Source organism: Pholcus phalangioides, unplaced genomic scaffold (assembly GCF_987345545.1).
Source record: "Pholcus phalangioides strain wild (caught in Gottingen) unplaced genomic scaffold, Ppha-v1.0 ptg000015l_1, whole genome shotgun sequence".
In the NCBI taxonomy this organism is placed as follows: Eukaryota; Metazoa; Arthropoda; class Arachnida; order Araneae; family Pholcidae; genus Pholcus; species Pholcus phalangioides.
The window spans coordinates 77,459,589-77,471,999 of record NW_028301608.1 but is presented as its reverse complement, the minus strand read 5'-3'; the positions used below and the strand labels follow the sequence as shown (position 1 = coordinate 77,471,999).

General features: G+C 40.5%; 1 protein-coding gene across 1 annotated transcript in view; it reads left to right on the top strand.

Annotated features, from left to right (window-relative positions):
* The first annotated feature begins 2,470 nt into the window (after window positions 1–2,470).
* The window catches only part of LOC149076729 (uncharacterized), a 155,181-nt gene continuing 145,240 nt past the window's right edge, over window positions 2,471–12,411 (top strand). The window contains exon 1 of the mRNA XM_089244363.1: window positions 2,471–3,420. Coding sequence (XP_089100489.1) covers window positions 3,045–3,420 — 376 coding nt within the window. The 5' untranslated portion in view covers window positions 2,471–3,044. The remainder of the gene's footprint in view (window positions 3,421–12,411) is intronic.

Sequence of the window (12,411 nt, the reverse complement as noted above, 5' to 3'; positions counted from 1 at the left end):
TGAATCGAACCTAAGTGTACATTGGCATTAGTTGCATACAATCGAACAATTTTCACTTAATTGGAATTAAATTTCCATGCCTGCCTGCGACCACCTGTCCTATCTTCACTGACCTTTTCTTGTTCGCGGACATAGGTTGTGAACAATGAGCTCACTGAGACCTCAACATTAGTTCTAGATGTTGTAAACATTTAGTAGTAGCAACTCATTCATACTCATCTGTCAGCAGAAACTAACAGTTTAGGCAGTTTCACAATTAAAAATCAACGTAACAACGTAAAATTCAAAATGACCATGAGGGTCACAAATCAGTGAACTGATAGCCAATGTAAAGGTGAAAGACCTGGTTTGAAAACTGGTCAAAACTATGGCCCAATAGCTTCACTCAAGGATATGGGAGATCATGCCTTGAGTCCCTCGGTGATTAATAAGCGCTGACCTGGAAGGCCAAGGGTCATCGGACCCTTGCTTTACAACCTTATACAGTAGACCACTATTTTACAATCTGCTGTTTATTATTTTTGGTTTAACTATGATTTTTAGGTATCCGCGTTCATTTTCTTTACTATAATGGGCGTATTCAGGATTGTCTTGGGGGGGGGGGGGGGTTGCCTTTTTTTATTTTTCGAGGGCGCGGGGGGAAGGTTAGTTTTTTTACTAAGAAAAACTAGAATTTCGGCGTTCATAACCCCCCCCCCCCCTCCTTACGTTACACCAGTGCGTACCATTACTCCGGGTATGTAATCAAGTAAGGTTCTGCCCTGTATGTCATTAAATTGTGAGCATTGGTACACGAGCGTCTGTTTCTGTCAGAGCTTTTCTTCCATGCCAATCAAAAATATAAAAGAAGGGGAAGGGGGGTTGGATGGTACACCATGAAACAAGTGAGCTTATCCAAGAAAAGAAAACTGCCGTCGGAAGATTTCGTTTTTCTTTTTTCGGGGCACCCTGCCTTCAGAAGAATCCCCAAGATCTGAATTCGCGTTGTAAAATCGTCATTTGCGTCTCTTAATTGCAACGAACAGATGCTTTCATTTCAGAGTAACGCCCGTTGTCCATACGACACGTCGCAAGTGTTCTCGTACATTCTACCCCGCCTCATGAAATAATAAGATGAATATTAACGTTTCAACTTGTAGATACAATACATTAGGACAACCGCTATCAGAAATGAAAATTGTTACGTTTCTTTAGACAGAAAGAACACACCAACGATTGCGAACATCGTTGTCCTGCACGTATAATAAAATATATAATCGTGAGAACCGAGATGAAGAGCACACACGCGCGCTTTATATTCAACATACAGTGTGTTCCGCGGGATAATTCTGGTTGGTTACTTTTTTTTCATTCGCCAATTAGTAGGCGGCGCTCTTCGCAAAGATCAGGCAGACCTACAACACGGCACTTACATAACATGAAAATAAGAGCATATATCATCTCTACTCCAAAATATGGAAGACCGAAGGCAGCAGCAGCAAAAACGCGAAGCAAGCGCAATTCTGTCAACACAAATGCGTTAGAGGCACATACACATTCCGGCATGTACCAATTCGCTAGAAATTCCGTTGAGGGAATGTTTACGAGGCGCATGTTCGGTTAAGTATCGGTAGCGGGCTCCTTTTTTTTGTTTTATTTTTTCATGTTATCATTTTTTATTTCTTTCAACTGTGAAACTGAAGTTGTTATTACATTGATTTATCTATTTGTGCTTTTCTCTTCTTTTGACATTTTGAAAACTGTCATTATGTGGTTTCCCGAGTTCAAATGCCGTTTCCTCTCGATGTTGCGATGACGACATCCCACCAATTGTGGCTCTTGCATCACACTTTTAAACAAATATTGATTCGAATTCGATTATCAGGTGATGGTATGCACTAATTTCAATTAATTATGCGTGGATCTGCAGGCAGGAAGGAACCCGTACAAGGGCGACAAAACCACGCCACGAAAATATTTGGAGTCTCCCGAAAAGAGAAGGAAAGGATTTCGACAGCGCGATGAAAAAGATTCTCAGACGTTGGACAGATTGCGAGTAATAATTAGACAACTGATAATGATCTGTTTCATCGAATCTCGTGTTCCATCTTCGCTCGCTCAGTATGTGCATTCCTCTCCTCTCACCACCCAAAAAGCTCTATTAAAAGGCACACGGAGAGAGAGAGAGAGAGAGAGTGACGAGAGAGCTGTTTCCGTTCTTGGCGGAAAAAAAGAGAGAGATAAAGACGTTTTATTGTTGGTGTTTGGAGAGAAAAAGATTTCTCTGGCAAGCAAGTGATTGTTTGATTTGTGGATTGGCAACGCCTGTCAGCGCCACCTCACTTGTCTCACATCAATCAATCTTCGTAACACGCCTACAAACACTATCCCCATTGGCTGCGAACCGCGGACATCCCAAAGTTACAAACTCCGCCTTCTTGTTATGACGTCACGAGGGAAACCGCCCGAAGGAAGGAGGAGGAAGTGGGAGTTCGAGCGGAGGGAGAAGAGAAGCGCCTCGGTCGGATATGCGCAGCCGCCGTCGGTCGGGAAGTGCACCGCTCGTCGCTCCCCGCCTTCCGATCGCAGTCCGAAAGATGTCGGAAAAAAAATTGCGGATGCCTCAAAACACAATAGTTTGAGGCTTTGGCGTTTCGCGCATCTTTTTAACAACATCCGCCGTTTGAACTTTGCTCAAGAACGAACTGCGGAGCTTTATTCTCACGGTGGCGCGGCTCGAACCGAGGAGAAGCGGTCAAGAACACACTTACTTTTGCGCGATCCTCGTCAAAATGTAAATAAACAAATGAAACGACGATGGTGAAGGTGAGAAAGAAAAACTGACGAATCTCTCGCGGACGAAATGGAAAAGTGATCGTTTTCTTTCAGCGCGACTTCGGACGACGGAAATGAGCGGATGCGGTTTTGTGTTGTTGTTGCGCGAAAACCGTTTAGCACTGAATGAATGGAACCGGGTCCGGTCTTCGCAACTCGAGATCGTCTTGAAGTCGAACTGATCGTTTTGTGTTTCCTCGACTATTCCGAACAGACTGAAAGCGAGAGCCATGGATACTAGACTGTTGGAGCCGGGTTTCGGTCACACTCACGGGCACGTGCTGGCCCGCTTGGGTAGATTCCTGCCGACTCCGTACGTTCATTTCGGCTCGCCCATCGCACCATACAGCGTGCCGCTCGCGGCACATCATCATCATCACCATCATTCGGCCGGCTTCGATTATGGACAGTCTTCGCACGCGGCGGCCGCGGCCGCCCTCTCGGCTTCCATCGCCGGCGGAGTTCCTTACTCCATCGACGGACTGCTCAGCATGGGCCCCGCAGCGCTGACGGCTGCCGCCGCCGCAGCAGCGGCCGCTGCCAACGCAATTCCTGGAGGATCGTCGGGTCCCGCCTCGTCCGATCCCAACGCCGCGGCAAAGAAAGGTAAGAAGACATAATTTTTAATTGATAAATTATTGAAATCTCGTGTCGTTTCACCTGGAAGTCCTTCGTTAGTTTCGATTGCGAAAGAAGCGTATCTTAAAACCTGGCAGGGGTCCATCGAATAAGACCTAAACTTTTCTGCCTCCATTTGGGAAAACACGACACTCTTGGAAAAGAAGAGAAAGGCGTTAACATTCCCCCCCCCCTTCCCTTATGATTCGAGCCTTTTCTCGTCGATATCGCGCTTCCAAATCCAACCTCGGATAGGAAATCTTAGAAAGCATTTTATTTATAATATAAAACTATAACAGATATGAAATAAGATTGATCCCGAAGCTTCTCTTCCCCCCCTCCCCCCCACACGTGATCATGCCATTTCAGCGTCATGTTTAACTAACCAGGGTGAAATGTTTAGTGTCGAATACCATTAACATGAGTGGCTGATCATGCACTGCTTTTTTATCCACGTTCTGTTTTTCGGAGAAGAATTCAAATCAGCCCTTCTCCAAACAAAATCGTCCAACTTTAATAGATCGTTATCGCTCTCAATATTTTCTGATCTCTCAATTTGCCGAATGGCATTTTCGAGTCGAGACCAGCATCACACAAGTGTATCCAATGATAAATTTCGATTTATGAAAGTTTCCATCATAGAATTTCTCGAGAAAATGAGTGCAAAGTAGGAGGCTACACCTTGTGCAAAAAACAAGACAGTCTACGGCCGTGAGCGAGTTTGCGGTTAGTCATCTCTATTCTACCGTCCAAGGTGGACGATATCGCCCCCTGCGGGGCACTGGAATGGACCAGGTGAGCGATGAAAGCTATGGATACAACGTAACACCCTACGGGCTACCTTGAGATTTTCGCCCAGAGATTTCCTGAGAAGGAGATCGGCGGAGCAAATAAATTTGTTAGAATGTTCAAACTAAACGACCCTAATCCATAGCCTTGTGACAAGGTAAAATAAATGAATGATCGCAAGATTGGATCTCGTGACCGAAATCTTCCACCATCTCCTTCCAATGCAGAACGGGAAGTGGGTGGGGGGGGGGGATGGTATAAATGGGTGATATAAGGGAAATTGGATGAGGATCGCGGATAACAGGTTATATAAATACCATGGTTAAACTAAAACGAAGAAAAAGAGCGATTTTGAAATAACAGTGATCAGAAAATAAAGGGATTAAAAATGTACATTTACGTATTCCATCTGTTTAAAAAAGGATTTTTCAAATTACACAGTCGATCCCGTTTATAACGTTTTTCCGCTTAGTACGGCTTATTTTCGTGGGCTCAACTGTTAACGGTAATTCTCGTTAAGATTTCTTGTTTAAAGCGTTTTCCCGCTGAGTACGTCTTTTCATTTTTTGAGGCGGGATCGACTGTATGCCTTTTTCTTTTTTTAATGGGACATTTCACAAAGTGCGACAATGTTTTAAGCTGAATCAAAAAAGTACTTATTCGATAATTTACCGATTATCTTTGCCTAGTCGTTGGGAGCCAACTCTTCATGTCAAAGGTCCCGACTGCAAGTAAAACGAAGGAAAGAATCTCGCAGACAGTGTCTTTATATATAATCGTTGTTTTCTGATTTTTTTGCTTTTTTCTCTTTTTTTGCGTAAGATCGATCACAAACTTCCCAAATTACCGTACCATTTACGTTAGCGGAGCAATAATTAGCGCTTATCTTCTTTTGTGAAGATTTTTTAAACTTTTGCACCCGTTTTTCACAACGTTCCCACTTAGAACGGTTTTCTCGCTTAGTGCGACTTCTTTTCTTGGTCCAACTTTCACTAATGTGCTATTCATTGAGATTTCCCATATAAAGACTTTTCCCGCCTACAAAGTTTAACCTGTTGGTTTTTTTGAAAAACGTTCTAAGTGGAATCCACTATATACATTGCCCGTTTCTTGCATGGGCAAACGGGTCATGTGCTCGGGGCTCACGATTTTTTAAGCTCTCAGAAGTTTAAAATTTAAGAGTTTGTTCTGCGTATTTACTTCCTCATCTTGTTGTATTTTGAATGTGTTCCCCGATGAAGAAACAAAGCAAGCAAATGCCACTGCATAATGCAGAATTTATTTTAATAGTAATTACTATGTGCGTAATTGCAATACAGTTTATACCCAGTAATTGTGACTCAAAGAATGCTATATATATATATGAAGGGTCCCCAAAAATTCATGAATAGTTGTAATCAAGAGCAGAAGATACTGTCTTAGAAATCGAGATGGCCTTGATAAAAGTAAAAAAAAAAAGGTAGCTTGAATTTCAACAATCGCGACTTTTTGATGGTATATAGCGGTTATTTACTCTTTCCATAAAGTTCATCGTCTTCCCCCCCCCCCTTCTTGTTTCACACTGCAGGGGGAACCTAATGCCGTCTCAATAGGTCCACCCGAGCACGTCCCTGGGACGTTAGGGGGAAGGGGTTCACAAAAATGAGAACCGGGTGAAATTTTTAAATATTTACCAGGGAGGGCCTCAGAAAAATTACTTGACCCGGGGGCCCCCATGATGCTCTTAACATAATGTATGCGGGTGTAATGCGCCGCGGAAGTATGTGTGTAGCGGGTGTTTTTTCGTGAATTTTCGAACTCAGTAAATGTATAAGTAATTAGTTGAACACTAAAATAAAAGGTAATAAACACTCGAGACATACATATAAAGTCACGTTCGAATACCAGCAACTACTGAAGTAAACTAACCCTTGTATCGAAATTTGCATATTTGCAGTTATGGGGCTTTTTTTTATTGTAACTTCGTTTACTGTTATCTTTGATCGCCGCGTCATCCCAAACCAGAAATGTTTATATCTGCGTAGTACTATCTGTGTAGTACCCATACGAACAACATACGCTCTTACAATGACTCGTATTTATACGACACCCGCACTCTACCTCTAGTCTACTAAATACGTACTTTTTACGTGACCCGCGCTCAAATGACAGATTGCAAAAATCGTGAAAGTACGTAATGTGTCAAGACGGCACTGGGAAGGGGGGGGCAAGAACAAAAAAAAATGTAATTTTACGTATAATGGGACGAAAAAAGTCGTAATCGATTTGTGCCAAGAATCCCACCAAATAGCCGCTCTTTCTTGAAAGAAATGGTTCGAAGTTGCTCACAAGTTGCGTGGCGGCACATTGAATCCATAATTTCACGATCACTCATGGTTGGTGTAGGGCCGGAAGGTTCTGGAGAGGGGCAAAGGGAGCAACTGGCAAATTTTAGTAGTAACGAAAAACACTGGTATTATAAATTATTGCATTTTATAGTGGAGGGAGAGCGGCAAAATTACGTTTGCCCCCCCCTCCCCTCCCTCCGCCTTTTCTTCACAAAAATTCTTGTTGCACCCCTCGGTTGGTGTGAACATTCTCTTCCCTCGAGTATGCAGAAAGAAAAAAACAAAGGTGAATTAAACCATAGTTTACAGCAGCTTCAGGAAGAAATTTTGGAGGAATCCATTTTTTTCGTTTTAAGTAAGAAATTTGTTCAGCAGAAAATAACCGAAGAGAATACGTTACACGGAACACAACAGCGTGTTCCATCGAATGAAATAAATGTTCGGTACAGGCTGATTCGTTGCCGCAGTGTTTCGGCAGCGGGGGCAAAAGCACTGCCGATTTCGGCGGATGCAAAAGACTGATGCGTTGTTGTCGTCCACGTTATTGGACTACTGAAGCTCTTGTTTTGGATAATGAAACGTGGGTTAGTTAAAATTTTAATAATGTTTCTTCAGTGAGACATAATTACCTTTCTGTAAAATTCTGCTTTGTCTTATTCGTTTTCATTAATTTGTTAGTTTTTTATTATGCGATGCACGTGCGTGTGTTTGAACACTGCCATCAGATCGAACATTTTGATATCTTGGCAATTCCTCGAAATATATTTTGCACTCTGAATCTGAGAGGGCCTGTTTCTCGTATCCCAGGGCCCACACATTTCAATGGCACCGAAATTGGCTGCCTTTTACATTTTACGTTGGCCCACGTGCCCTCTCCTCCTGCATATACACCTCTGCTTTAACCCTCTACGGTTGACCCCTATAAAAATGTATAGAAAATTATTATTTTTTTCTCGAAAATACGAATGTACAAATTTGGCATATTTCTAATTGAAACAATGTAGCAGCACAGAAATTTGATTAATAAGGGTGAAGTTTTTTATTATTTGCAATTGCTAATTAAGGATAAAATATATAGTTTGCCTTGGTTTTGATGTTAATAAACTGATCGAATCTAGCTTAGCAAAGTGAGATAGTTCTTTGCCTTGAAATTTATTTCCAGTCTCCTCAACTATGTGCTATTTTATAAATCTCTGAACACATAAAATTTCAGGAAACTCTTAGAAAATGCCTCGATAAAGCAATAACTTTTTATAGATAAAAAAGGTGTTATACATATGAGGGGATTAAAGTCAGAGCAGTGTAAGTTTCATTTTCAACAATTTTGGCAAGTCCAGAAATGTAATCTAGAAGTATTAAACTGTGTTGCAAGAGAAAACAATGTCTCCAGAGAGCTTTAATATTCGCCACCAAATTGTGAAATTACAAAATTTTTAACCTGGGAGTCTATGAAAACAATTATAGTAAAACCTTTTTCTCAAAATAAGGATTAATCAACTTACACAACTTCTTACATGTTTTTAACCCCTCTCACCCCATATATTGCCCTTATTTTGTACTGAAATGGCACTAAGATGTCCTATACTTACTCTTCTAAAATAAAATAAAAAATTAAGAAATGAACTATGTATATAATGGGGTTTTTTTTAATTATATATTTGTCAGGTATAATCAAATAGACACGGGACCATAGAGGGGTAAATGAACACTATATATGGGGTGGGGGGGGGGGGCAAAAATTGATTTTGCCCAGGACCCGAACAGGCCCTGGAAATACGGAGCGTATTTATTTATAGGTGCATACCTATAGTTGGGATTTTTTTCAGTTGTGTAGTAAAATATTTTACGAAACCTAAAATTTTTCTGCCCCTGTACATGTTGAACACGTCTAAATATGTCCATAAACATATGCATCTACTGCATTTATGGAGATTGAAGATGTACGCATTGCCGGCGCCAGACACATGAGGTGACGAGGCGGCCGTCGTCGCATTTTGTTTTACACCGCCCTGCATGTTGGCGGCACTTTTTATGACAGTTCTGTTATGACGGTGTTTTTGTCTCTAGCAGATTTTTACACAACGAAATCATTTTGAGGGGCAAGCACAAATGAGTAAATAAGTACAGGTAAATACAATACGTTTGAATGTTGAAAACTTCTGCTATTCAACTCTTTTGATTCATCTCGACACACCTCTTTCTTTGCATTCTGAAAAGTGCCGCTGGTCTCTACAAAAGCTGGTTCCAGAATTCCTCTTTGTTATGGATCTTGTTACATTTTTTATCAGCACTTTTTTGAATTTTGAGTTTGCTTTCTTCGGCCAAATCCCTCGGGAAGTTTGGACTTTTTGTTCATCTTCCGACAAATGTCCTTTTCGGCCAACACCAGCTAGTGTGGTGTTGTTTCGGCTCAGGCATGTTTTGACATTTTTGCATACCTGTTCTTCTTCAGTCTGTTATCGGAATGTCAAACAGACGCCGCGTCTTGGAAGTGCCATAAAAAGCCATTTTTAGTTAGCAGTTAGCTTTTGTCATTTTTCAGCCACACGTATTCCCATATTCTAATTTTTGAAAGCACAAAGTATCACCAGAAATGTTAGCACCAGCGCCAAATTTTCCTCCGACAAAGAACACCTAAGGGTTATTTATTGTCGGTGTCTTTTCTGTCGAATAAGATCGAACACAACTTTTTGTGTTAATTATAATTCTATAATGCAAAAGTGATGGGCACCGTGTCCATTTTCGTCAATATATTGAGATAACGCTATTAATCTGCTTTATAGGACACCAAGTCCAATTTCAATAAATAACAGGGATATTCCCTTTCTATGAAAGAAGGGAAGGAGTAGGCCTACAAAGATACAAAAAAAGAATCTTCACACTGCTTTTCTGTAAAATTTCGCTTCTCTCACATGGTGCCTTTTACGTCCGGCATACAGATGTAATAAGATGCCACCAGTTACAACCTTGCAACAATACTCGATGTAACGATAATCCCTCTACAACGATATTTTTTTCTTTAGCATCGTTATATGGACGTTTCATTGTACTTCTAGTCCGGTGCTCTTTAGCAACAAGGCTTAGCTAAGTTGAGTCACTTTTATTTCTGTCATTAGCAGAAGCGTAAGCAGGATCTACCTTTAGGGTTTACGCAGTGTTTCAGGGACACAAGGAATGTCTTCCAGAGGAATTTTGAGCTACTAACCTACAAAAAGCATTTTAAAGTAATAGAAATAGATTGAGATAATATATAATGGTATTTTCTTTCAATATTTCCCCTAATATATATATATATATTTTAATGTTTCGTAGTTTTGGGAGAGGGCACGGGTTCCCTATGTTTCCCCTGCGTACGTCTTACGTCACAAGTGTATGAACTCAGGGTAGAAAAATTTCGCAGCAACGTATAACAAGGTAGGAAAACTTACCGTCATGCTACGCGTGTATACATTATGTAATGGGGGAATCATGATTTTAAATGTAGGAAGGAAATCAGGAGAGAGAATCTTGAATTTTCAATAAATTTTGCTTGGATTCAGAATAAATATTTATTTATTTAATTTTTTTTATAAAAGTGCAAGAAAAAGCACATTTTCAATACTTAATTAAATGAGATTTTTTTCTTCTTCCATTGTTAGTAAATCCTTAAAATGTAAATTGTTTGTAAATTTCACGTAGAACTTTGATACTTTATGTGGTACGTATGTGTGCGCTAAATAGCTTAGTTAAGAGTTATTATATCAGTCCGATATATTTTCATTGTTACAAAAGAATCCTTATCAAGAAGTTTTTATCTAGGAGAAATTCTCTCACGACCTCCAAAATCAGTGTTTCTCAACCGCCGGGCCGCGGCCCAGTGAGTGATCGCAGTTTCATTTTTCATATTAATTTCTCGTTAGTTGTATGTACGACCGGGTCTTTCACTTACACAAAAGACATTTACCGGGCCGGGGGCTTCTAAAAGTTGAGAACCACTGTCCTAAATCATCAAAGCGACTCCCTTCCCCACGGGGGGTTCGTGACTCACACATTGGGATCCACTAGAGGTGCAGAAAGAAAAAGTCTTTTCAGATAGCCCTAGGCGGCGAATTTCTAGGACCGGCTCTGGATGACATAGGCTTTCACTTTTTTCCCACTTCCAGAAAAAAAAAATCCAACGACCAGCAAGCACCGTAACTAGTAAGTCTAGTATTACTACGTTTTTGAGCTTGAAAGTTAAAAATTACGCGGTATTGTAGTCAAAGTTCATGTTTAGATAAAACAACCAAAATAAGTGCTTTGAAATATTATCTACTCGCATTTTCTATCTCAACACTTTTCCAGTAATTTTTCTAACTAGAGCCAAGGCCTCGCATGGGCAAACGAGGCACCCCTCCCCCGCCAAATTGGCTGCTTTTTGTATTATAGGCACAGTCCTCATGTCCTCTTCCCCTGCGTTCGACTGTGTCTCAAAGAAGAAATACTACATAGAAGGGGCCTCCAAAAATTAATATTTGCCCAGGGCCTGAACTTTTTGAGGAACAGGCCTTGAATAGATCGGCGTTTTTTCACTGCCTGAAATGTTTCAATGTTGATCGTTTTCTGTGTTTGTCGTACAGAATCATGGAAATAGATTGCCACACTGATTTGGTTTCTATTTTTACATTAGTTACATTAGTTTCATAAAGTTCGGAAAATCGTCCATTGAAAACAAACAAACAAACACGTGAAATAAAACGATGATCCGATGTCGGTCTTGTCCGACACGGCAAATCGATCTACGCATCACTTCCATCGGGAAGAATGACGAATTGAGAACGATGCTCTTGTTGCAACGCGCGACTCATAAATAATCCAGTTAAAGCAATCCTACCAAAATGTTTAGTTTAATTTTTAATTACCAATTATTAATCAATAATTATTATAGACTCGGGCATCTGAGGGTTAAAAGAACGAAATATAATCTGATACAGCAGCATAACCATGCAATTATGAGTGTGACAATCGCATCAGAAATACAAAAATAGAAATTTCTGTATTTCTGATTTTTACGAAAATTTTAATTCTGAATATTTACAATACCCCCCCCCCCACAACCCTCTTACGCCATATGTGTTCGCGCATGCGTTAATTGACTCTGTGTAGTTCCCCACAAAGTAAAAACTTAATTTATTTTTTCTATTTTTTTTTATACAGATGTTACCGTCGCTTCCAGGTTCTCTGTGCCTGTAACCATTGGCGTACGCAAAGGGGTTTTTTTGGGGTTCTAACCCCCCCCCCCGACGAGCCAAGATTATAGTGTTATTTTGCAGGAAAAAAAGTAACCCCCCCCCCCCCCAGAAGGAAAAAAATCATCTGAAACCTCCCTCGAGAAAATTCTGCGTACGCCTATGCTTGTAACACAAAGAGAGGATCACTTAACCCTTTATCTACTAACGGTACTTTAACCCTCTCACTACCAATTTTAGAACCTGAATGAGACATAGCTGTCCCGATGAGAGTGAAAGGGTTAAAGAGTACCATGTTAGATAATTTGTTATGTACCAACTATAATTGTGTGTGTGTGTGTGTGTGTGTGTGTGTGTGTGTGTGTGTGTGTGTGTGTGTGTGTGTGTGTGTGTGTGTGTGTGTGTGTGTGTGTGTGTGTGAAAACAGTTTTTTTCCTTCGATTACAGCTAAAATGGCCTACCAAATAATTTACATGATAGTTATTATTATAACTATATATATTCATATTTTTTATTAATATTTATTATCATTTTCTTCTTATACTTTTCACAGTGGTAGATACAGGGGCGCGCGCGCACACACACACAGAATATATATATATACGGGGTGATTATAAAAAAACTATCCCGACATATGGGCCCCTAACTATCATACC